Below are 25,315 nucleotides of genomic sequence, written 5' to 3' on the forward strand. Positions count from 1 at the left end.
GGTGAACAGGCCGGCCCAGGACTGGCTGGGCACATTTTGGTTAATTACCTTACAGGGTTCCCAAATAAAATTTCAGTCTGTCAACCCTACAGAGGAAGCCCAGGGACAAAGACTCTTGTGACCAACAAAACAAAACAAAAACAAAAAAACAAGGAATGAGGTGACCCTGGACCACAGGGTTGATCTGAGTGAGGATCAAATAAACAGGGTTAAGTGTGTGTGTGTGTGTTGTAAAATGTAAAGCCCAGGGCTCTGGTGAGGGGCTGTTATCAGCATCTGACCTCCAAGCAGAGCAAATGAAAGGCTCTGAGCCTTCAGGAGCCACACTTAAAAAGGGAAGGTTTTTTTTTTTTTTAATGTGAAAAAGTTATTTCTCCTGATTCTGTGGCTTGGCTGGATGGCTCCTCTGCTGGTTTACCTGGGCTCAGTCATGTGGTTGCATTTAGCTGGCAGTTGGTGTTGGCTGTTGGTTGGGGCGTCTGGGTTCTTCACGTGACTGCTCATCCTCCAGTAGGCTAGACTAACTTTCTTACGTGGCAGTCTTGGGACAGCGTTCAAGCCTGAGAAAGCAGAAGATGCAAGATTTGTTGAGGCCCAGGCTCCAGAACTTGCAGTGCCACTTCCATTGTCTTCTATTGGTCAAAGCAAGTCTCAAAGACAGCTATGATTTAACGGGAGAGAAAACAGACTTCACCTCTTGATGGGCATAAACTGTTGCAGTAGAGTTGATTTTGACTCATAGCGACCCTACAGGACAGAGTACAACTGCCACAGAGCATGTCCAAGGCTGTAATCTTTTTTTAAATTGTGCATTAGGTGAGCATTTACAGAGCAAATTAGATTCCCATTTGACAGTTTGTACCTAAGGTGATTCATGGCCTTGGCTTCATTCCCCACAATGTGTCAATACTCTCCCCATTTCCACCCTGGGTTCCCCGTTTCCTTTTCTTCTAATATTCTACCCTTTCCTGCCTTCTCATCTTTGCTTTTGGGCAAATGTTGTCCTTTTGATCTAGTATAATTGATTGTTCTAAGGAGCCCGTTCCTCTTGGGTGTTATTGTTTAATTTACGGGCTTGACTGTTGTTTGGCTGGATGATGGTCTCGAGGAATGGCTTCAGTTCCAGGTCAGAAGGGTGTCTTAGGGCCAAAGTCTTGGGGATAAAGAGGGAAGGTTTTTGATAGCATACTACAGTAATGTAAGATGTCCCCGTGAGGGGGAAGTGGGTGATAGATACATGGGACCTCTCTGTACTATTTTTTTTTTTCAACCTCTCAATGGTTAGGAGCTGTTTTGTTTTTGGACAGCTTTACTGAGATATAATTCACTTACCATACAATCATCCATTGAAAGTATACAATTCAGTGGCTTTTAGTATACAGAGTTGTGTAACCATCACAACAATTTCCAGAACATTTTTATCACCTCAGAAAGAGACCTGTACCCATTACCAGTTACACTCCAGGCCCCCGCCCCCATCCCTTCCAGCCCAAAGCAATTATTAATCTACTTTCTGTCTCTATAAATCTGCCTGTTCTGGGCATTTCATATAAATGGAATCATACAATATGTGGTCTTTTGTGACTGGCTTCTCTCACTTAGCATAAGGTTTCCAAGGCTCATCCATGTGTAATATGCATCAGTATCTCTGTACTATTTTTGCAACTCCTTAAGAGTCTACAAATATTTCTAAATAACTTTTTTTTCAAGGCAAGGTGCACGAGGGTGAGCAGCGGTAGCTCCTTGCCTGTGGAGGAGCTCACAGCAGGCACTGGTATTCCACGCTGAGAGCAGAGTGGGCCTCGGGTCTGCATGGCATCAGGCAGGAGGGGACAGAAGGGCCTGGCGGGAGAAGGGCACTTGTCTCAGGCCAGCTACACCTCAGGAGGCAGTGTGGAAGGTGGCCAGGAAGGAGGCATGGAATCCCCCACGTGGGTCCAAGCATATCCTCTGCCACTTAGTAAGTGTGTCCTGGAGAAAGTTACTTTGACCTCATTTTGCCTCAGTTTCCCCATCAGTAAGATGAGGATAATAAGAGGATCTACCTTAGAGAGAAAAGGACCCCTGGTGTCACAGTGGTTAAGTGTTTGGCTACAAACCAAAAGGTCAGTGGTTTGAATCCACCAGATAGACTCTTCTCAGGAGAAAGATTTAGCTGTCTGCTTCCATAAAGACTTACAGCCTTGGAAACCCTATGGGACAGTTCTACTCTGTCCTATAGGGTCTCTATGAGTCAGAATTGACAGCAGTGGGTCCACATTAGAGAGTCTGTTGTTGTTGTGCGCTGTCATATTGATTCTGACTCCTAGTGACCCTAAAGGACAGGGTAGAACTAACTGCCCCATAGGGTTTCCTAGGCTGTAATCTTTATATGAGCAAATCGTCAGGTCTTTTCTTTCTTGGAGTGGCAGGTGGGTTTGAACTTGATCTTTCGGTTAGCAGCTTAACCACTGCGCTACCAGAGAATATGTGGGAAGATTAAATGAGAAAATCAGGTAAAGGACAGTACCTGGTGGTAGACAGTGAATATTAGTTGTTATTAAGACCTTACAGTTGACCCTGCGTGACCCTGGCTGTCCTCTTGTGTCCTTCTGGGGGTCAGCTCCTCTGCCCCATCACCCCTCCCTTCCCCACCGCTGCAGTGTTCCACCAGGGCGCCTCCCCAGCGCCCCCCTCAAGTTGTACTAGACTCTCCCACTTTCCCAAGGGGTCACAAAGGAACTCCAGGGTGTCACTATCCAGGTGGCCTCTGAACACCCAGCAGTGATTAAAACACAAAACTTTCTGAATCTGGAGTTTCATGCAGAAAATATGGCCATCCAGAACTCTGGCCATTCCTAAAAAAATGAAACAAAACCGTTGCCTTTGAGTCAGTTGGATTCTGACCCATAGCGACGCTATAGGACAGAGTAGAACTGCCCCATAGGGTTCCCAAGGAGTGACTGGTGGATTCAAACTACCGACCTTTTGGTTAGCAGCTTAACCCCTGTGTCACTGGGGCTCCAGTCCATTCCTCAGACACTGTGAAATGGCCTAGAAAAATTCATTTGCAGTTCAAAATCCTTCTTCAGAGGAATATTGTAGGGAATTTTAAGGTTGAAATTTTTAGATATTGTGACAGACCCCTCTCAGACACCCAGGCTGAGGAAACACAACAGCTCAGCCCAAGCTGCACCTCAGGACAGAGTCAAAGTAGTCAGATGGGACCGTCCTAGTCTAGATAGACAGTTGCCGAGAGTTGACTCCGACTCACAGTGATCTTAGGTACAGCAGAACAAAACGTTGCCTGGTCCTGCGTCATCCTCGCAATTGCTGGCATTTTCAAGTCCATGATTGCGATTATTATGCCAATCCAGCTCACCAAGGGTCTCTTCCTCACCCTCACTGGCCCTCTACTTCACCAAACATGATGTCCTTCTCCAGCGATTGATCCCTCCTGATGACATGTCCAAAGCAAGCAAGTCAGATATTGTTCTGTTGCGATCATAAGGTTTTCATTGGCTGATTCTTGGCAGTAGATCACCAGGTCCTTCTTCCTAGTCTGTCTTAGTCTGGAAGCTCTGTTAAAACCTGTCCACCATGGGTGACCCTGCTGGTATTTGAAATATGTGTGGCATAGCTTCCAGCATCACAGCAACACACAAGCCACTACAGTATGACAAACTGACAGTCTAGTCTCCATTTTATAGATGGGGAAAGTGAGGCCCAAAGAGGACCACAGGGCAAAGTAGTTAGAAGCCAGCACAGGAAGTCACTTGGCAATTTCAGGAAATTCTTAGATGTAGAGATCAGCCCATAACCTAGGTCCACGGATATAGAAGCAGGAAGCTGCCACCTTTGGCAGCCCCACACCTTGGCCAGAGCTAAGCAGCCAAGCCTGGAAGTCAGTGTGCAGTTCCTCCCTCTCGTAGTTTCAGCCTGGTGTCATCCTAGAAGTAGGAGTTTATTGACACTAACGTTATTAGCATCTCGCATGTGTCTAGGCCTTCCTTCGTTTTCAAAGAGCTTCCAGTATATCGTCTCCTTGGGCCCTCACAATCCCCTGAGGGAGGAGGGTTGGGTTATTCTCCTCCCTTCATAGGGGAAAAACCTGTGACTTAGAAAACAAGTAACTTTCCTAAGGCAGCAGAGAACCTCTGGCAGTTCTAGAATGTGAAGATTTTGCTCTCTAATCTGTTAATTCATTCAGCCAACTCTTTTTTGAGTATCTATTACCTGCTAGGTGCTGAGATTACATGGATGACCTTATATAGTCCTTGGGCTGGGGGAGCTAGCATTGTGGTGGGAGGGGCTGGCATGTGGCAGATGAAAACACTGTGGCGCTGGAACTTTCTGGGGTGGTGGAAGTGTTTTATGTCTTGATAAGGGTGTGGGTTTTTGCATATGCTAGACATGTGTTTTTTTTTTTTTAGACATGTGTGAGTATTTGCATCTGTTAAAACTCACTGAACTATGCACTTAGGATTTGTGCATTGCACATAAATTTTACCTAAAAAAAAATGTTAAAACAAAGAAGAATGTTCTGGGAGGACCATGTCTAGTAGGGTCTTGTCAAGACCCTGCTGTCTGGAAGCAGGCCAGGGGCTGATTAGGTTGCACCTGGGTACAAATCCACCCTTGTTAAGAGGGTATAGCTGAAAGTTTTCCCATGGGGGCAGTAGGACCGGCTGGCCCAGGGGCCTTGATGCCCATAGCTCCAGGAGAGCACTGAGGTGGGAGTCAGGAAGGGATATTTAAATTTTAGAGGTGCGATATTTAAGCTGAGTTTGATGGGTGACAAGAGTTGGTCAGAGGAGGGTGGCCAAGTGGAGGAAGGGTTGTTTTTAAGGATTCCTCAGTGGAATGGGGTGGCTAGGGTTGCCCAGAAGTAAAGGGATAGAGCCAGGGTTTGAACTACTTTCCTTACCTCGTCAGTGAGCCTCAGAGGAACCTGTGTTGGGTGAGATTGTCCAAGTTGCTTCGCAAGAAAGAAAAAAGGCCTCTTACCACTCTGTCATGGGCCCATACCCTGGTCCTGATGCCCCCTGTCAACTTCTCATAGCTGTCCCCATACAGGAGCCCAGAAGAAAGTGTGAACCATTTCCTGGCCCACACTCTTCCAGGACAGTTGGCTGAGGTGCTGGGGAGGCCTGGATGCCTAGTGCAGACACTGGCTGACATGTTTTTCACTGAATGAAGAAGAGGAGGGTGAGGCATTAGAGGTCTAGTATTGACTTTGAAGCCAGACCAGCCTGGGTTAGAATCCTGGTTCTGCCACTGAACTAGCAACAAGACCCTGGGGAAGTTGCTTACCCTCTGAGCATTCCCTAAGACTTCTTCACCTATTGGACCACTGCTGTCGAGTCGATTCCAACTCATAGCAACCCTATAGGACAGAGTAGAACTGCCCCAGTAGGGTTTCCAAGGAGTGCCTGGTGGCTTCGAATTGCTGACCTTTTGGTTACAGCTGTAGCTCTTAACCCCTATGCCACCAGGGCTTCCTCTTCATCTATTAAGTGAGAATAATAATGATGTCTGAGTTACCTGGTAAGTGTAGGGACTGGATAACACCTTTAAATCACAGAGATGCTCGAGGTCACTAGCTGTAAGTAGCGTGATTGAGGCCAACGAAACCTGTGGCTCTTGAGTCGATTCTGACTCACAGTGACCCTACAGGACAGAGTAGAACTGCCCCACGGGTTTTCCAAGGTTGTAAATCTTTATGTACTTTGGACATGTTATCAGGAGGGACCAATCTCTGGAGAAGGACATCATATTTGGTAGAGGGTCAGTGAAAAAGAGGAAGACCCTCAACCAACAGGATGGACTGACACAGTGGCTACAATAATGGGCTTAAACAGAGCAATGATTGTGAGGATGGCACAGGGCCAGGCAGTGTTTTGTTCTGTTGTACATAGGGGTTGCTATGAGTCAGAATCGACTCCACGGCACCTAACAACAACAACAACAACAAACCTTTATGAAAGCAGACTGCCACGTCTTTCTCTTGCAAGCAGCTGGTAGGTTCAAATCCCCAACCTTTTGATTAGCGGCCAAGTGCTTTAACCACTGAACCACTAAGGTGCCTATGATTGAGGCCAAACCAAAAAACCAAACCCGTTACTATCAAGTCGATTCCAATTCATAGCAACCCTATAGCAACCCCATAGGACAGAGCAGAACTGCCCCACAGGGTTTCCAAGGAGCAGCTGGTGGATTAGGAACCAATGGCCTTTTGGTTAACAGCGGCGCTCTTAACCCCTGCGCCACCAGGGCTCCTGACTGAGGCGTGCGTCCGCCCTTCAAACCCATTGCCACGGGGTCCATTCCGACTCACAGCGACTTTATAGGACAGCGTAGAACTGCCCCATAGAGTTTCCAAGGAGTGCCTGGTGGATTTGAACTGCTCACCAGCCGTAGCACTTAGCCACTACGCCACCAGGGTTTCCGTGTCCAGCTCCAACTGTACGTCCCTTTTGGGTCCCAGGTCTCCCTAAAAATAAAAAAACAAACAAAAAAACCCAAACCTATTGTCGTTAAGTCGATTCCGACTCGTACTGACCCTATAGGACAGAGAAGAACTGCCCCATAGGGTTTCCAAGGAGCGGCTGGTGGAATCGAACTGCCGACCTTTTGTTTAGCAGCTGCAGCTCTTAACCACTAAGCCACGAGGGTTTGGAGGGCTAATTCCGAGGGGCTGGCTCCGCTGCGCCCCCAGCCGGCCCCTCCCTCTGACTCACCCAGGGCGGCCTCTCCCACTCACCCCTGGAGACTGGGGAGAGACCGCTGACACCCTCCGGAACAGGGCGCGAGCTCGAAGGCAAGTAGCACATTGGGGTCTGATCACCGGTGTGCCTGGGCTACCCCTCTGGGGTCGGAGGGGCGCAGCTGGCCAGGTGCCGCCTCCTCAAGGGGTTGCCCCGCTCTCCTCCCCCCACGCGGAGGCGGCTTTTTGGGAGCCCTCGCGTGTCTAATCACATCTCATTTCCTGCAAGGAGGGGAGGGAGAGGGCGGCTCCGCGCTAGCGATAGGGGAAGAAATGCTTTATTTTACTCCATTTGGGACAAAGGCTAAGTAATCCTGTTGCGGGGGCGGGCCGGAGGGGAAAAAAATGTGAGTTTCCTAAAAGATAAGTTTTAGGGTCTCCTTAGCAGGTAATGTCATTAGATTGCACATTGTTTGAGTTGCAAGGCTGCTTGAGACTCCGAGAGTGAGTTGCCAGCTCCTTTGTTTCACTGTTAATTTGCACACCTCCCCCTCTTTTTTTCTGTGGTGATTGCGGCCACCTTTCGCCTGGCCAGGCTCAGGCGCGGAGAACAGTAACCCCCATTCATCCTTGTCCCCTCAGTTGGTGCCCAGAGTCTGGAACCCAAGAGCCACTCAGGGTCCGCTTGGCTGGGGGAGAGGGAGTCTGTGGTTTAAATTTCCACTTCCTGCCGCTAAACTATGAGCTGGGGGAGGAGGCAGGGCACTCGTTTTCCAAACGCTGCGCATATTTACTGCAGTCCCCTAGGAAAGTTTCACTGTTGGGGTGAACGGCAAACTTCAGGGAAGAGAAGAAGTTCTGTGTTTATTGAGCATCTGTTGCATCCTTGCTGCTGCAGTGAGTGGATAAGAGCATGGCTGCTAACCAAAAGTTCAGTGGTTTGAATCTGCCACCCACTCCTTGGAAACCCTATGGGGCAGTTCTACTTTGTCCTGTAGGATCCCTACGAGTAGGAAACGACTCCATGGCAACTCGTTGGTTTTTATTGTTGTTAGTTGCCTGAGTCCTTTTCAACTCATAGCGACCCGTGTGTTACAGAGTAGAACTGCTCCATAGGATTTTCTTGGCTGTGATCTTTATGGAAGCAGATTGCCAGGCCTTTCTCCCATGGAGCTGCTGGATGGGTTTGAACCACCGAACTTTTTGTTAGCAGCCAAGCGCTTAACTGTCTGTGCCACCAGTGCTTAATTATAGGATGTGTAATCCTCGCAGTTATCTTTATGCCCATTTCACAGATTGGGCACAGGAAGGCTCCAGAAGGTGAAATCGCTTGCCTGATGAAACACAGCTAGTAGATGGCCAAACCGTCCAACTCTTTCCACTCTACCAGATTATCTGCCCAGCCTCTAGTTCTCCTGGAGACCAAACCCTGCTGGAATTCCAACCCAGATCACCCTGTTTCTAAGGCAGGTAGTTTGGCTGTGGAGACACTTGGATGCCAACTTCAGGCCATGTCCTTTGGGGGAGGACCTTTGACTTCTTGTCTTTTTCTTCAAGCTTTCCTTGCACAGTTAAATAATGACGTTTGGTTTGGAAGTTGGCCGATTGGTAAGGCTTGTTTTGGGTTTTGCTTCATTGCCTCCACCACTGCTGCCCTGTGGATGGGACCTTGACCTGAAGCCTAACACCTGGGCCAGGGCAGGCCTGTGTCCAGGACTTGAGGCCAGGGTCCTGGGCAGAGGAGCCATGCGTGTATGGCTGCATGGCTGGGTGGTTCACTTGCTCCTGGTGCCTCACTCCCTTTGTGACCTTGGGCAAGTCACTTCTGCTGTTGGGGCCTCAGGATCAGACTAGCTAGTGTCCTGTGACGGTGATGTGGGCCAGGCGTCTGCCCCTTGGTTGAGCCAGAACCACACTTGTTTTTCCTGCTGTCCCTGGCATGCCTGTGTGACAGTAGACACCTGGTGAATGAGAGGCTGTGCAGGCAGGGGTAGACCTGAGCAGCCTCTGGTGTCTGCAGGAGACAGCAAAGATGTTTCTGGGGCCTCTGCCATTCCCTCAGAACCAAGCTTTTTTTTTTTAAAAAAAAATCAAATGTAGGCATTCAGAGCAAGGAGAACATGTTAGGGGAAGGAAGAAAAGTTGGTTCGGAGTCAGTTACCCCACCCAGCAGGAAATGTGACTAACCCAGTGACTGCTGGGCTGTGCAGACATGCTTGCCCAGGAGGCTGGTGAGTGGGGAATGTGGCCAGGCTGGCTTTCCTCCCTGGTCCCTGGCCTGGAGGCCAGGCCTCTTTGACTGCTGCCTGCATCAGGCTGAGGCCACGGTGGGGCCCGGGGTTGGGGTGCACCAGCTGCCTCCCTGTGTGTCCCTCTGAGAGGCCTGCTGCTCTGAGTTGTCCTCACGTTCCCAGCCTGATAGCACCCAGTACCTGGCCCTCAGTGTCTGCTGTCTCCTCCATCAGCGACTGCCCTGCCCTTCAAGGACTGTCCACCCACCTCTCTTGGGGGACATTGCCTCCTCACAGGCTGTGGACAGAGCCCAGGGGTGGGGCAGAGGGGTGGGACAGCCCAGGAGAAGTGAGAGGTGAGTGAGGAGCTGGGGTGTGGCCAGACTGAGAGACAGAGGCTTGAAAAGCTGAAGTGGAAGGAAGAGCTGTTAAAGGTGAAAGTGGGAGGGGGGTTGAGGGAGACGTGGGCCCTGGGGACAGAGGAGGGGTGGGGATGGTGTCTGGGACTCTCTTGGGTGGCAGGCAAGGGCTGGCTGCCAGGGTCTGGAAACAGGGACCCACATTTCTGGAAACCACATTGTGCCGGGAAGGTATCTCCTAGCCACCGTCCTGACAGTCAAGGCCTTTGCCAGGCTCTAGGTACTCTTTTGATACCGGTTGGGCTGGGCAGGTTTGGGGCTGGAGTGGGGCAGGCCTAGCCATTTGAACTCAAACACACTGGCATAGTCAATTATTTTGCCATTTCAGAAGAATCCGGCTGAGGCTCTGGCCCGCTGTCTGCCATCGGGAGTGGGGTAGAGAGGGAGGCGAAAGTGGTACGTGGTGGTAGGACTGAGCTCCCTGGGGTTCCCTTGCTGTAATCTCTACAGAAGCACATTGCCAGGCCTTTCTTTTGTGGCGCCGTTGAGTGGGCTCCAGTTGCTAACCTTTTGGTTAGCACTTGTTGGTGTCAGGGGAAAGAGCGCAGCTGAGGAGTCTGCAAACCTGGCGTCTGGGCAGGCTCCCGAGAGTGTCCACGTCCCAGCGTGGGAGCATCTGGGGTAGTTTCTAGTGTTGACACCTACCCCCACCCCTTCTGGGGTAGAGGGGTAGGCACTTCATTTCACACCCAGGGGTAAACAGGAACTTTGAGGTGAAGGGACCTGTTGGGGTCCATGGAATCAGGGTTCAAGGAGGGCAAAGATAACCCTGGTACCCAGGCTCCCCAGGACTTCTGTATTCCTGATAGCTGTCTAGCATTGCCTTAAAGGTACGCACAACAGCGAGACCCTCCTCCCCCTGGGCCCCCAGTGTGTCCTTGTTCCTGGGCGGGGAGGGGCCTGTGGGACAGCCAGCAGAGCATGCCTATCCCTATGCTAGCCCCCCAACCCCCTAGCCCCATGACAGCCTGACTGGATCCTTACCCCCTGCTTCCTGCCTCGGGGCTGCCCCCGCCTGTCCCAGCCTGTTGAAATCCTGTGCTATCCCTCAGGGCTTGCCTGATGGAATAATTGCTGGAACCCAACAAGCCCCGTTAATCGAACACCATCTTTGAGCTTCTGCAGGGAGCAAGCACATTATGGGGTTCCAGCTGGACCCAGAGAGACAAGATACCATCCTGGGCAAAAGGCCCTGATAGTAAGTCTGGTAGGGGAGAAAGGCAGGCCCGTAACTCACTGTACCTCGGCAGAGTGGGAAAAAGGAAAGGCTTTAACAGAGGTATTGCAAGGCTGCCATGTCGTGGTGAGTTCCCCATCACCAGAGGTGTTCAAGGAGGGGATGGTGAGGGATGCTATGGATTTGTGTGTATGGGTATGTGCTGGGAGGCAGATACAAAGGAGGACTAGAAAATCACTAAACCCGTTGCTGTCTAGTCAGTTCCTACTTATGGCGACCCATGTGTTACAGAGTAGGACTGAGCTCTGTGGGGTTTTCTTGGCTATAATCTTTACAGAATCAGATTGCCAGGCCTTTCTTCCGTGGTGCCGCTGGGTGGGTTTGAACTGCTAACCCTTCGGTTAGTAGCTGAGAGCAAGCCATTTGTGCCACCCAGGGACCTGATAAGCACTCAAGCTTCTTCTGATGCTGCCTGTGGCATCCCCCTCCTATGAGAAGTTTGTCTGAGGTCCACTGGGTGAAATGGCCTCTACTTCACCCCTCTCTGGCTAGACCACGAGGGCACAGGCTCTTCTTCATCTTGGTGTCCCCCCACTGCCCTCTTCCTGCACAATGCCTCACCCCCAGACTGACCTTGAGTAAAATGTAATAGGCTCTCTGTGGGCTGCGTAAGGAGTACAGAAGTACCAGGTGTGTCCCCCACTTGAGGAGCTTAAGGTCCAGCTCAGACAGGAAGCAGTCAGGTCATGCTAGGAGACATCCTGTGAGCAGGGCTGAAGTGTGAACCCCCAGGGAGAGGGCGGGGGAACCTCCCAGAGAAGGCGAGGCCCCGCGGGACTCTGTGGACAGCTGGGCTTACTGTGGATCTGGAGGGATGGCAGGGCCTGGATGAACATGCAGTGGAGGTGGGCACTGAGGAAGCTCCAAGAGCTGCTGCCAGGGCTGGACCACCCAAGAAGCAAGGTACGCACGGGCTTACTTGTGCTTACTTACTAATCTGTAGTGAAATTGTGCACTACAGATTAGTAAATAAACACAAATAATCCTGTGCGTACTTTGCTTAATGTAAGCCCATGTGTACCTTGCTTACTGGTTAATCCGCCCCGGCTGTGGCCTTAGGGAGCTCTGGTGGCGTAGTGATTAAAGCTCTCGGCTGTTAACTGAAAGGTTTGGCAGTTCGAACTCACTAGCCACTCTGTGGGAGAAAGATACGGCAGTCTGCTTCCCTAAAGATTTATGGCTTTGGAAACCCTATGGGGCAGTTCTACTCTGTCCTACAGGGTCTCCGAGTCGGAATGGACTCAACGGCAGTGTGTTGTTTTGGAATGGGGAGAATAAAAGGTAAGACCTCAGGATGGACCCTTCGCCTGGAGAACCTGGAACAGAAGGCTGAGGGCCAGGGGCCTGATGGGGCAGGAGGGAGTCAGCCCTGGGGGAGTGTTCCATCTGGAGCTTTGCATACATGGGTGTCCAGGCTCCAGCCTGGAGAGTCTGGCCTGGGATGTAGCCTGGGCATTGGGATTTTTAAAAGCCCCCGAGATGATTCTAATGGTGCAGGCAAGCATGAGACCCTCCACTGGTAACATCATAATCACCTGGAACATATGTTCCAAAAACAGATAGCCAGGCCCTACTCCAGACCTGCAGAGGGAAATCTCAAGGCTTGGGCATAGGCCCCTACATTTTTGACAAGGTCCCTGGACAGCCAGAGTGGAGAGCCTGAGCGATGAAGGAGCAGAACGCCAAACCCTTCCAGCAGAATTGCAGTGGGGCTTGGCCTCTGCGTGTGGAATACCTAGTTTTGAGTCATGTCCTGAGCTCTCACTTCCGTTATACAGAATGAAAAATATTAAGGCTGACAAATTGGTTCTCTCGTTCACTCCGTCTCTCACTCAGCTTGAGCTGCGGTGGCTGCTTCCTCACTTCAGACCTGAGTCGTGGGCTGGGCTGCTGGTTGCTGGGGATGTGGGCACAGCATGTGACCTGCTGTGGGATGGAGGGACATTAGAGTTTCCCTCCTCCAGCCCTTCCCCTTACTACCCTCCCCCACCCCCGTGTAGTGCCAAAAAATGCCTTCCACTGTTTGGTAGGTTGGGAATGGAAAAGAAAAAAGTTGTCATTCACATGGCATTTTTCCATGACCTCCCCCTCTTTTGTTCCCTGTTATTAATAAAAAAAAATTTAGGTGCCGTCAAGTCGATTTTCAACTCTTAGTGAGTCCATGTGACAGAGTAAAACAGGTCTTTTTCCCTGCGCAGAGTGGCTGGGTGGGTTTGAACTGCCAACTTTTAGGTTACCAACCAAGCGCTGAACTGTGCACTCCCAGGGCTGCTTTTGTGTTTCCTGTTGAGTCTCAACACTCTCTGCTGCCCCACGCACTCCTCCCAAATTGTTGGTTCTTTCCTCCTGCTTCCCCAGCCCTTAAGAATGCCCTCATGGTGCCAAATGGCCTCATCACCATCAGATTCCCCAATCCCTGCCTCCTGCACCTTACGCGAACTGTTCAGATGCACAGCACAAACTGTATTGTAGCACTTGCTGATATGGGGTCTCCTCATTTTAAGCCAAAAAAAAAAAAAGAAACCCACTAGTGATGTAAACATATACAAAAGTGAGTTACTGCATTTTCTGAATTTTTTAAAAAAGATAACATTTGTTTAAAAATGCTTGCCTTCAGGGTTTTTTTTTTTTCTGAATAACTTTTGCACAAAAAAGATTGCTCCCACCGTGGAGCTAAGCAGACAGACTGTGATAGCTGATTCCTCGGTATGGGTGAAATCTCCTGGGAAGGGAGTTTACAATTAGAGGAGCCATTAAGTATAACGTTAGCTGCAGGGCGTTTTTGTAGGTGGCTTTTATCAGCTTAAGGAAGGAAGTTCCCTTTCTGTTGCTAGTTTGCTCAGAGTTTTTATCAAGAAGGGTTGTAGAATTTGTTAAATGCTTTTTCTGCAACTACTGATCATATATATATACACACACACACACATGCATACATACGTGCATGTACATATATGCATACTATATATACATATATATACATACATATCTATACCCAGAAAAACCCAACACATATATATATATAGATATAGATATATATAGATAGATATATAGATAGATATATAAAAACAAACCAGACCCAGTGCCGCCGAGTATATATATACATATATATGTATGGAAACCCTGGTGGTGTAGTGGTTAAGTGGTACAGCTGCTAACCTAAAGGTCGGCAGTTCAAATTTACCAGGAGCTCCTTGGAAACTCTACGGGGCAGTTCTACTCTGTCCTGTAGGGTCGCTATGAGTCGGAATGGACTCAACGACAACGGGTTGATAACCAATCAAAAAACCAAACCCACTGCCGTTGAGTCCATTTTGACTCATAGGAACGCCATAGGGTTTCCAAGGCTGTAAATCTCTACGGAAGCAGACTGCCACATCTTTCTCCTGCAGAGCCCCTGGTGCTTTTGTACTACCGAACCACCGACCTTTCAGTTAGTAGTTGATCCCTGGGCCACCAGGGCTCCAAATAAAAAATATGTATATTTTTGTCTGTTAATGAGGTGGAGTATATTGATTGCTTTTCAGGTTTAAACCAACTGTACATGAACTCCATTTGGCTATCATTTTTATATATTGTTAGATTCCATTTGCTAAACTTTTATTAATATTTTTTGTGTCTATGCTGTTGAGGAACAGTGGCCTATTGTTTTCTTTTTTTGTATTTATCTGGTTTTGGTATCAACATAGTGCTGGCAGTGTAGGATGAATTAGGAAGAGTTTATGTGGAATTAGTAGTACGTCTTCCTTAAATTTTTGATAGAATTTACCAGTGAAGCAATCTGGGCTTGGATTTTTTTTTTTTTTTTTGTAGGAGGGAATTTAACTACAAATTCTATTTCTTTATAGATATGAGATATAGGACTATTCAGGTAATCTATTTCTTCTTGAGTGAGCATTCATAGTTTGTATCTTTCAAACAATTTGTCCATTTCATCCAAGTTGTCAAATGTATTGGCATAACATTTTTTGTAATGTTCCCTTTATTTTTTCAAATATCTGTAGTATCTGTAGTGATCTCCCTGCTCTCATTCCTGTATTGGAAATTGTGTCTTCTCAAGCTTCATTGATTTTATCTTTTTTTTTTTTTGTTTCTATTTACTAACTTCTGCTCTTATTTATTATTTCTTTCCTTCTGATTACTTTGGATTTAATTTGCTTTTCTTTTGCTAGTTTTTTTTTTTTTTAACGGCAGAAACTTAAATAATTGATTTTAGACTTTTCTAATATAAGCGGTTATTGCTTAGAGAGCTGTGTTCTAGCCTTGGACAATGCCCAGCGTTAGGGATCTAGAAGCAGAGAGGAGCATAGCTGAGAGGTCACAGCAGAGGGAAGATAACAGCGCAGGGGTCAGAGGCCTGGATTCAGGTAGCCACTTACTAGCTGTATAACCTTGGATTTAGACTCTCTGTGTCTTGGTTTCTTTGCCTGAGTAATGGAGCCAGGGACAATTCCCCCTCAGCTGCTGGAGATGAAATGGTTGACGAATATGAAAGCACTTAGCCACCTGGGAGAGCCTTCTCAGACCAGTGCAAGGGGTGGTTGTCATGATATTTGTAAAAATAATGGCTTCTTCTGTCTTTCCAGATCCAGAAATAACATGTACACACCCATCCCCCAGAGGTAAGCTGTGTGCCCATCTTCCGTCACCCCTTCCCCTTCCTTACTTCCAGGGTTGCCCCCCCTCACTGGTGTCTCCATGCCTAGGTCCCAGATCCCAGGCCTGCCCAGGTCTCTGGGCTTAGTCCCACTTGTCTTGGGCCCTGGCCACTGCCAACTCTCTCCCTTCCCGCAGTGGCTCCCCATTCCCAGCCTCTGTGCGGAATCCTGGCCTGCATGTGTGGCGGGTGGAGAAGCTGAAGCCCATGCCCGTAGCACCAGAGAACCAGGGTGTCTTCTTCTCGGGAGACTCCTACCTAGTGCTGCACAATGGTCCAGAAGAGCTCTCTCACCTGCATCTGTGGATAGGTAAGGGAGTTGGGGTAACGTGGTGGGGGCCGGGCCTGGGCAGGGCCAGGACTAGCATGGTCTCACGGGGCTTTCCCTGCTGTCTCCCCACTGTCCCAGGCCAGCAGTCGTCCCGGGATGAGCAGGGGGCCTGCGCAGTGCTGGCTGTGCACCTCAACACCTTGCTCGGGGAGCGGCCTGTGCAGCACCGCGAGGTGCAGGGCAATGAGTCTGACCTCTTCATGAGCTACTTCCCACGTGGCCTCAAGTACCAGGTCAGAGTCCACTCCCGGCACCCCCACCGTGTGGTACCCCACAGAGTCAGCCCCCCTCCTAGCTGGTTCTCGCTCTGCAGGAGGCCTGGGTGCCCTCAGGGCTGGGTCCCCGCCTCTCCGACTGTCTCTTTATGGGATGGGATATGGGGGGGGGGCAGGCCTCCCATCAGCTCACTCAGGCCAGCTGTCTGGGCTGCAGGAAGGAGGTGTGGAGTCAGCATTTCACAAGACCTCCCCAGGGGCCACCCCAGCAGCCATCAAGAAACTCTACCAGGTGAAGGGGAAGAAGAACATCCGTGCCACAGAGCGGGCGCTGAGTTGGGACAGCTTCAACACCGGGGACTGCTTCATCCTGGACCTGGGCCAGGTGGGTGGGCCGGACTGGACTGAGCACTCTGTATGGGCACCGTCCTTTAAAGGGAGGGGGAACCAGGAGCCAGGAGAGAGGGAAGGAAGCTGAGAATGTCAGAAAACATCCCTTTATTTGTAAGGATAGGAGTCAGCCTCCCTGTCGCTTCTCGTCATCCCCTCCAACACTGGAGCTTACTCCCTCCTCCTCCTGGAAGCCTTTGTAGCTCAGAAGTCAGCTGTCTGCCAGACCATTCATTCATTTACTCACTCATCTGTTCATTCAGTGGCTCTGTGATGCCCTCTGAGCTAGCACTGGACCACAATGCTGGATAGAAAAGTCCCTGTCCCCAAGAAGCTTCCCCTGCATCTGTCACCTGTCATAACCCATGGCAGGATGTGATGAGGGCTTAATGGGAGGCAGTGGCCATGAGCTTGGAAATAGGGACCCTCAAGCTTGAGCTGAAGCCAGTTGTCCCAGGAAAGTGCCCTTTGAGGAGATGTTTGTGGAGGGGAAGTGTCATTCCAGGCAAAGGGAAGAGGTGAGCTGAGGCAGAGGTGGGGAAGGGCAAGGATATGGATGGAGACAGCAGTGAAGGGTCTAGTTTGACTGTGACCCAGGGTGGGAACAGGAGCTGTTGGAAAGAAAATTGTGGAGGGGGGTGAGACCTAGGTCATGAGGAGATCGAATGTCTGCCTGGGGAGTTCAGACCGCGCCTTGTGGTGCTGAAGGTTCTGGGCAAGAAGTCAACCCAGGAACTGTTTGTCAGGTAGATTAGAAGCTTGGGTGGAGGCAGCGAGCAGATCTCTTCACTTCAGGAGGCTTGAGGCTTTTTGCCCCGCAGAGGGTATGGGAAGGGGTGTGAGCCAGGTGCTTAAGGCTGGCCTTCACCCATTGGTTCTTTTGGTAAATATTTACTTTTGTGTCTATATAGGAGCGGGGCTCTACCTTAGCACTCAGCATAAAGCAGTGAACAAAACAACATAAAACAAAAACTTCATGCCCTAGTGAAGCGTACTTTCTAGTCAGGAGAGATGGAGTAGAAATCGGATGGCGATAAGTGAAGTGGAGAAAAGTAAACAGTAGGGAGGTGGGGGTTGGGCAAAGCCATTGGAAGAGAGTATGGTTATGGCCATTCTCAGGGAGACCTCTGGGCCTGCTTCTGCCTCCTCGATGGTCCTGCCTTAGCAGACAGCTCTTATAAGAGGAGAGTGAGAAGTAGAGACACTTCCTACGAGCTGTCTGCCCCGTCACTGCCACGGGGGTCAGGGCACAGGCAGCTGCTCTGACTGGCCTCCCCGCTTCCCTCTAGACCATCTTTGCCTGGTGTGGTGGCAAGTCCAACATCCTGGAGCGCAACAAGGCGCGCGACTTGGCCCTGGCCATTCGGGACAGTGAACGGCAGGGCAAGGCCCAGGTGGAGATTGTCACTGATGGGGAGGAGCCTGCTGAGATGATCCAGGTGGAGGGGACGTTGGGGTGGGCGGCTGGGAGCCTCTGCTTGGAAATGGCCAAGAGAGGTGGTGATCATCTGGGGGGCATGAGGGTGGCTGGTGGAGGGTGGCAGGAGGGGTCTGGGGTACTAATGAGGGCTGTGGCTGGCCCACAGGGTGCCTTTGTGTGATTGAGAATAAGGTGTCTGCTCTGGGTAGGTGCAGCCTTGAGGACGAGCAACATGGCTAGTGCAGTGGGCTGGACTCAGACCTGCTCACCTCTGCTGGGTGTCCTGGTGCAGGACAGTTTGTCCCACCAGAGGCAGTGGCCCTGGGCATGATGGGTTGAGAAGGTCTGGGGCAGGTGCCCAGGAGTCCCTGTAAACCTGGCCTGCCCTGGCCCCTGCAGGTCCTGGGCCCCAAACCCTCGCTGAAGGAGGGCAACCCCGAGGAAGACCTCACAGCTGACCGGACAAACGCCCAGGCCGCGGCTCTGTATAAGGTGGGAGCCTGCTCAGAGCGACTGGGGGTGCATGGGGGGCTGAAGTGAGAGGAGGAAAGCAGCAGGAAGGTCGGGTGGGAACCAGGGAGGTTGATCCAGAGCTGGAAGTGAGAGGGACAGGGCAGAGAGTGGATGTCAGGCCCTCCTCAGTGGAGAAAGGCCACTTCTGCCAGCCTATCCTTGGAGAAGGGAGGTTTGAAGCCAGCGTTGAGCTTTACTTTTTTTTTTTTTGCATTGTTTGTATTTATCTGTAATTTGAAATCTGCCTGATTTCAAAATGGATTTTGGCCCCTGTGCTCCAGCGATTTAGGCTGATGTGAAGGGTGGGGGCTTCCTCAGTGCTTTCCTCTCTGTCCCTCTGTCTTTTCCTCAGAGCCTGGGGTGGTGGGGAGGGCCAGGGAAGGCTCCAGAGGGATGGCAGAGTGGGAGGGAGCTGGGGAGGGACAGGTGGCCTGCTCCTAGGGCTGAGGTGTGCTGGGGGAGGAAGGTGGTATCTGGCACCACCCTTTCTCCCCCAGGTCTCTGATGCCACTGGACAGATGAACCTGACCAAGGTGGCGGATTCTAGCCCCTTTCCCCTTGAGCTACTCATATCTGACGACTGCTTCGTGCTGGACAACGGGCTCTGTGGCAAGATCTACATCTGGAAGGGTACGTGTGGCCTCTGCACTCCAGCCCGAGACCCCTTCAGCTGCTGTGACTCAGCAGGCTGCCTGACTGCTTTCCAGAGACAACCTCAGGGAGCCTGGGTGCTTCTGACTGAGGGTCTTCGCTTTGCTGTTCCCACTCCCTGAGTCCTAGGCAGTGGTTCTGAAACCTTGACAGGGATCAGAATTGCAGGCCTGAGGGCCTGTTAAAACCCCCACCCCCAGGGATTCTGATTCACTAGGTCTGGGGCGGGGACTGAGAATTTGCATTTCTAATGGAGTCCCAGGTGATGCTGATGCTGCTGGTCCAGGGGCCACCCTTTGAGAACCACCTTTCTAGTGAATTCCTAGGTTATGGGGGTTGCTGGAACCCCTGATCCTGAGATTCTGCCTTGCGGTGTGCTAGAGAGATAAAAAAAATTACTTTATGCAGTGGATGGGAACGTGTAGAACTTGTTTTTCCAAGAGATAATATCAGCTGGAAGTAGAAAGACTTGGGCAGAAGCCTGTTGGGCTCGTCTGACTGTTTAGGAAGGTTGAAACAAAGCTGAGTCTCTCCATGATACCTGGAGCTTCCTGTTACTTTGCTATGGCTGTCTTTTCTTTAGCATGGCTTGTGTCCTGCACAGATTATAAATTCTTGAAAGCAAGAACCACCTTGTCTCCAGTGTTCTTGGCAAAATAGCATTTGCTCAATAAATATTCGGGGGGTCAGTTGAGGCTGAGAGACATTCCCAGCCTGATCAGGGAGATGGAGAAGTAGTTTGCTGTGTTAACCTTAGCTGCGGCCAGGCCAGGGATTAGCGTTAGCTGCTGCCAGATATTAGCGTTAGCTGCTGCTAGGTACTAGCGCTGTTGTTGTTGGGAGCTACTGACTATATCTCAGCTCAGCAACCCATGTGACAGAGTAGAACTGCCCCACAGGGGTTTCTAGGCTGTAATCTTTGCAGGAGCACATCACCAGGTCTTTGTCCTGCAGAGTACCTGGGTGGGTTCAAACCACCAACATTTCAGTTACCAGCGGAGCGCTTAACCACTGCACTATCAGAGCTTCTTAGTTAGCACTATTAGCCCCTGATAACCGCAGAAATATAGGCAAAAGGGAAGAGCCTGGAGCAGCCAGCAGCATGGCCGGGATTCTAAGAGTGAAGGAGTGGGAAGAGAGAGAATGGTCCTCCTGGAGCTGTCTTCTCCCAGGACAGGGTTCATTTCCCGTGGAACCAATGCCAGGCACGCCAGGGTTCCCGGGCCGGCCTCTGGAAGCTCGCTTAACACCAAGCAGAGACAAACCATTATGGAAAGAGAGACAAGAGGAGAAACAGGAAGCTTGGGAGGCTGGGAAGAGAAGTCTCTCAAGGGCAGGGGTACAGCCAGTCAGTTCAGAGAGGAGGGATACAGCATATTAATCTCAGATATATTGTAGTTATCAGATATTTTTATAGCCTGGCTGGAAAGTCAACCAAATGTACAGCTTTGTTTTCATGGAATAATGCCTCAAGCTAGGGCACACTTTGTGTTAAGGGGACGGCCTGCAGAAATGAATGGATACCGTGTGGAAGTGGTTTGTACAGTCTTTGCGTTAGCACCGTTGTTAGGCCTATGCAGACTTTCTGCCATTATGAAGTAAGCTCATCTCTATCAGAAATTGCATCCCCTCGTCCTATTTTGCTTTACAAAAAAGGCTTGGTAAGAGGACAGTTGACAGTCTCAAGAAGCAAGGAGTCCTACTGGGGGGACCCCTGGCCTTAAGAGTTGGATGCCAGGGGGCATACCCATGCCTCTCCCTGGAGCGCTGGTTGGAGCTGCAGGTTTTGATGATTAGACGGCGAGAAAGGTGAGAAGACACATTTTCTTCTAGCTTTGGGGCTGCCAAGTTGGGAGAAGTCTCAGGGGCTGACTTCACACCTCCAAGGAACTCCTCAGCATTCTTGGGACCTTCTGGTCCATTTAACTTTTAAAAAGTTGGTCCAACTTTTTAAATGTTTCTAGCTGTCGCCTTAAATTTCCCCGAGAAAATGGGATGGGAGCTAGAGAGAATTTCTGCCCTTGTAAAAAAAAATCTCCTTCTTGTGATCCAGGGCGAAAAGCTAACGAGAAGGAGCGGCAGGCGGCTCTCCAAGTGGCCGAGGGCTTCATCTCCCGCATGCAGTATGCCCCAAACACTCAGGTATGGAGACACCCTGTGCCCCCAACCTCCTCCTGGGCTCTTCCTGTGGCCTGCTGCCCCCAGGCAGACAAGAAGAGCAGAACAGCCTTGGGCACAGTCAGGCACACTCCAGCCTCCCTACCAGACCCATCCAGGGGGAAAGCCCTTCTCCACTCTTCAAAATTTAAGACGACATGTTATTTTCTAAGAGGACATTGGGCAGCAGCACCTCCTAGGAGCCCTGAGAGTGGGTGTGCCTCTGGACAGCTTGTGTTCCTTCTCTGGGCCATTGTCCCTGGCCAGTTCCGCCCCTTGAGCCCCAGCACCAGCTTGACAAGCTACTCCCAGAGGTGCTGATGAGACTCATCTATCACTGGTGGCATTTATCCACACTGAGAAGCCACATCTCTGAGGCAATCTGTTGTTTTATCCCGAATCCCTGTAATCTGGTTTCCTGTTTCTGGGCTTCTCTGGAGGAGTGGCCCTGGTCTGGACTGCGTGTGGGCTCAGGCCCAGCGCCCAAAAACCTCCTGCATGTCTCCAACCCACTCTGTCCTCCCTGGTGGAGGCAGAGGTGGCAACCCTGGGAGCTGGACCTCTCCCTCACTGTCCCCGCAGGTGGAGATTCTGCCTCAGGGCCGCGAGAGTCCCATCTTCAAGCAATTCTTCAAAGACTGGAAATGAGAGCCTGCATCTCTCTGCCCCTCACTTCTTGCCTGCTTTGCTCCCGCTCTGACGAATGGTCAGTGTGGATGTGCACCCTGCAGATGTTCAATAAAGGACGCGAATGCTTTCCCTGGCTCTGTGTATGCACTGCACGCCATGCTGTGCCATACCAAACCTGTTTCTGCTGAGTCGATTCTGATTCATCGCGGCCCCGTGTGTTATAGGTTCAGCTGCCACATAGGGTTTTCTTGACTGTGATCTTAATGGAGGCATACTGCCAGGCCTTTCTTTTGTGGTTCACTGGGAGGGTTGGAACTGTCAACCTTCAGGTTAGTAGTTGACTGCAAACCATTTGCACCACCCGGGACCTACCTGGCCCACACGGCCTGGGTCAGTTCTCACTGCCCCCACCTGTTCACCCAGCTCATGGCTGTGCCGGGGACAGAGTGGCACACAGATGACAACTCCACAGCTTCGAGGGGCCGGGCCTCCTCTGGGGCCAGACTTGGCTTTGCATGACCGAGGCAGAGGAGCCAGGAGTGCCAGGCAGGCTCTGCTGTGAACCCAATAGGGAGGAGGCAGAGCTCCAGGCCCCAGGATCGCTTTCACCTGGAGGTTCAGTTCAGTCGCACACTCCTGACTGGGAGCAGGTTGTGGCAACGGGCTTGGGATGCATATCAAATTAAGCCAGTATTTCCCGAGATGCCCTAATGAACCGCTGTGAGGCAGATTGCAGATGCCCTAGTGAACAGAGTACAGCTTCTCACTGCTGTACGGAAACCTGGCTGGTAACGTCATGGCCTATTGCATTGTTGTGCATGTGATATGCCCAGGGCCAACGTGAGGCTGTGGGAAGAGCAGTGCCTGGGAGTCAGGAGCCCTGGGTTCTGGTTCCCACCCTGCCTGCTTGATCTTGGACAAGGTTCTTTTTCCTTGTCTAGGCCTCAGTTCATTCTCGTGTATAATTGAGCAGTGGCTGGAATACCAAGGACAATTAAAAAAAAGAAGCTGCAGTGCTGTGTACTCAACTCCAACCCATGGTGACCCCACCTGTGTCAGAGTAGAACTGTGGTCCATAAGGTTCTGAATGGCTGGTTTTTCTGAAGTAGACTTTCAGGCCTTTCTTCTGAGGTGCCTCTGGTTGGATTTGAACCTCTAACCTTTTGGGTAGCAGCCCAAGTCTGTTAACTGTTTGTACCACCCCTGGACTCCTCCAGGAGAACAGACAGCTACATTGGGGTGAGAATGGAGTAGCCGAAAAGAGGTCTGTCCCATACTGGATGACATGGCTCAGGGCAAGACCAAGGTGTGAGTCTGTGTGAGTCTGGACAAGTGTCCCTGAGGCCTGGCAGGGCTGCAGCTGCCCTGACCCACCCTTACCCCTGTCACTCCCAACCCTGGGTCCTAAAATCTCCTGAGCTCTGATACCCTGGGTTCTTCCATCCAAACAAAATTCCTGATCAAATTCATCTTGTTGAATTTGTGCCAAGAAGCCCAGAAAAATGAGCTCTCCTGCCCCGCTCGTCCCTGCCCCAGCACAGAAACCTCTGGACCCTGCACCTGACATTATGTGAAGAGCATGTGCCGTGGATGAGTTTTAAAAGGGCGGAGAATAAAGGCTGCAGTAAATCAGCGGTTCTGACAATATTTTTAGGATTGAGCAACATAGGCCCTTAAGAAAAATGCGCGTATTAAGATGTTCACATCTACTTTCAGTGGGCTCAGAACCCCTCCCCCCCGACAACCGGTCCATCAAAAGAACCCCAATTTAAAACTTTCTGGATTACATACTGCTAACATCCTAACATATAAAGCTGTGAATGCTGTTATATGGAGCGCGTCGCACAGCGAGTGAAGGGGGAAGAAAGACTACTGCAGATGGGCGCTGGCCTCCCCTCCATAGAGGCTCCCACGACTGAGTGGACCTCCTGGGATGTGCCTGGTCACTGAGCATTCACAGGTGGGGCTGCTGAGTTAGCCTTCTGGTCTCAGAGCAAGAAAATGGAATAAGAAGGAAAGGAACCATTGTACCTGACACTCAAAAACAGAGGCTTGGCTGCAGTTTTTCTCATCTGCATTCCAACCCCTGGAGCCCCTGGTACAAATGGTTAAGGTCCTCGGCTCCTAATAGAAAGGCTGGTGGTTCGAGTCCACCCATAAGCACCGTGCATGAAAGGCCTGGCAATCTCCTGAAAAACCGGCCATTGAAAACCCTATGGAGCACAGTCCTACTCTAACACACATGTTCGCCAGGAGTCAGAATCGACTCAAGGGCAATTGGAAAACAAAACTCTAACCCCCACCCAAGCAACTAATTTCCCTGCCATCATGGCTAGTTAGCTAAGGACCCAGTTTGGAGGAAGGGGAACAAAGGATTAGTTCAGGTCAGGCAAGATGGCACAGTGAACAGCAGGGACTGTGACCACCCTACCCTTGAACATCCTGCTGACAGCAGCCAGGGAACTTCCCTTCCACCTGGAGCGTCCATCTGCCGTCCCACCTCTATGGTGGGCTCCAATTCCAGTGGGTCAGACCTGGGTAGCCTTGCAGGACTAGACAGTGGTCTCCCATGGCACTACTTAAGGGAGAACAAAGGACAGGAAAGCAGCCTAGCCCCTGTAACTCCTCTTTAATAAAAGCAGAGACTGCCCAGGGGCTGGTCGGGGGAGGGAGGCCAGTGGTGCTCTGAAAGTAAAGCACAGAGTGCAGGGAACAGACACTTAAACTAGAACACCATCTTTATTTGAGAACTGCTGGTGTATGACCTCCTTCCCTCAAGGCCAAAAAACCACCCCCAGTGAACTGAAGAGCCTCCCTGGGTGAGGAAGCCCTAGTTTGAGGGCAGCAATGGGAGAGACCTAGCTGAATGTCTGTTCCCATATCATAAACAGTGGGGGGCGGGGCGAGGGAGAGAAGGGGGTGGGGTGAGTGGCCAGAACCCCAGAGGGGGTCCTGAGACTGGCCAGGTGGAGGAGAGGAAAGTCTGGTGGGCTGAGGTCTCTGGCAGCTCACGCTGGTTCATGCTGCCCCCTGCTGGCTGCTGCCACTGCTATCTTCTCTCTTGCACTCTAACTACAGTTTCCCAGGCTTATAGACACGGGGTCAGAAAGCCCTGTTGCTCAGGGAGTCAGAATTCTGGTTTTCTCTACTGAGGATATCCTTCAACATGGGGATATGTGGAACATCCTGATGGGGTTTTTCTGGTGAGATGACCTAGGACCCAACCCTGTAAACCAGTCCAATTAAGATTAAGGCAAAATTCTCCTTGCTCTGGAGACAGGTCTGTAGGGAGTGAGAGAGTCAAGTTTAACCTGTCTAATGTCTTATGTTGGTAAGGGTCCTTGGCTCTCCTCAACCAGGCCCAGGAGCTTCCTATGCCACCTGCTGAGAGAGAAAGGTGTTGAGCCAGCCAGGGTGGCCCTGACACAGCCTGCTGTGGACCCTCAGAAGGCTGCTATGGTCCCCTTTAAGTCTTTCCATCAGTCAGCCTCTGGGCTTGGTCAGATTGGCCATGCGCCTTCGGATGAGTGCAGTGGCAGGTCGCACACACCTGTGAAGGTGAGATCCTTGGAGTGAGGGGCTTGGGGCCCATAGCACTTCGGTGCTCCCAACAAGGAGGCCTGTCCCTTTGACACCCTAGCCAAGTAGATCTCCAGGGTCTTAAGTAGCCGTCTTGGGCTCTTCTTGGCCAACACTTCCAAGTCTGGAATAGAGAGGATTGGGGAACAAAAGGCATGAGGAGTCTGTGGACTGTACAACATGATCTCAAGGCTAGACACTCT

The 25,315-nt window shown here is 50.9% G+C and overlaps 2 protein-coding genes and 1 long non-coding RNA gene across 14 annotated transcripts in view; 1 reads left to right on the forward strand and 2 right to left on the reverse strand.

Annotated features, from left to right (window-relative positions):
* Nucleotides 1-379: 379 nt before the first annotated feature.
* LOC126060863 (uncharacterized) lies at nt 380-7,086 on the reverse strand. 4 transcript variants are annotated; one of them, XR_007513662.1, is made up of 4 exons: nt 6,743-7,086; nt 4,907-6,472; nt 2,965-3,929; nt 380-560 (listed from the first exon to the last, which is right to left on the reverse strand). It is a non-coding gene; the product is annotated as an uncharacterized LOC126060863 (long non-coding RNA). The 4 variants fall into 4 exon arrangements; XR_007513663.1 differs by lacking the exon at nt 380-560 and having other exon boundaries at nt 883-3,929; nt 4,907-5,168; nt 6,391-6,472; XR_007513661.1 differs by lacking the exon at nt 380-560 and having other exon boundaries at nt 883-3,929.
* CAPG (capping actin protein, gelsolin like) lies at nt 6,725-21,660 on the forward strand. 6 transcript variants are annotated; one of them, XM_049857218.1, is made up of 10 exons: nt 6,725-6,799; nt 15,156-15,191; nt 15,364-15,536; nt 15,636-15,790; nt 15,990-16,157; nt 17,452-17,601; nt 17,982-18,074; nt 18,593-18,725; nt 20,800-20,888; nt 21,486-21,660. In XM_049857218.1, exons 2-10 carry the CDS (start codon nt 15,169-15,171, stop codon nt 21,549-21,551), a joined length of 1,050 nt encoding a protein of 349 aa, XP_049713175.1. In that variant the 5' UTR covers nt 6,725-6,799; nt 15,156-15,168; the 3' UTR covers nt 21,552-21,660. The 6 variants fall into 6 exon arrangements, with proteins under 6 accessions (XP_049713175.1, XP_049713180.1, XP_049713176.1 ...); XM_049857223.1 differs by lacking the exon at nt 6,725-6,799 and adding an exon at nt 7,082-7,092; XM_049857219.1 differs by lacking the exon at nt 6,725-6,799 and adding an exon at nt 8,865-8,916.
* A 2,309-nt stretch (nt 21,661-23,969) lies between these two features.
* The window catches only part of ELMOD3 (ELMO domain containing 3), a 35,384-nt gene continuing 34,038 nt past the window's right edge, over nt 23,970-25,315 (reverse strand). For all 4 annotated transcript variants that reach the window (XM_049856633.1, XM_049856631.1, XM_049856634.1 and 1 more), the window contains one exon: nt 23,970-25,236. In XM_049856633.1, coding sequence (XP_049712590.1) covers nt 25,034-25,236 — 203 coding nt within the window. In that variant the 3' untranslated portion in view covers nt 23,970-25,033. The remainder of the gene's footprint in view (nt 25,237-25,315) is intronic.

Source organism: Elephas maximus, chromosome 17 (assembly GCF_024166365.1).
Source record: "Elephas maximus indicus isolate mEleMax1 chromosome 17, mEleMax1 primary haplotype, whole genome shotgun sequence".
NCBI lineage: Eukaryota > Metazoa > Chordata > Mammalia > Proboscidea > Elephantidae > Elephas > Elephas maximus.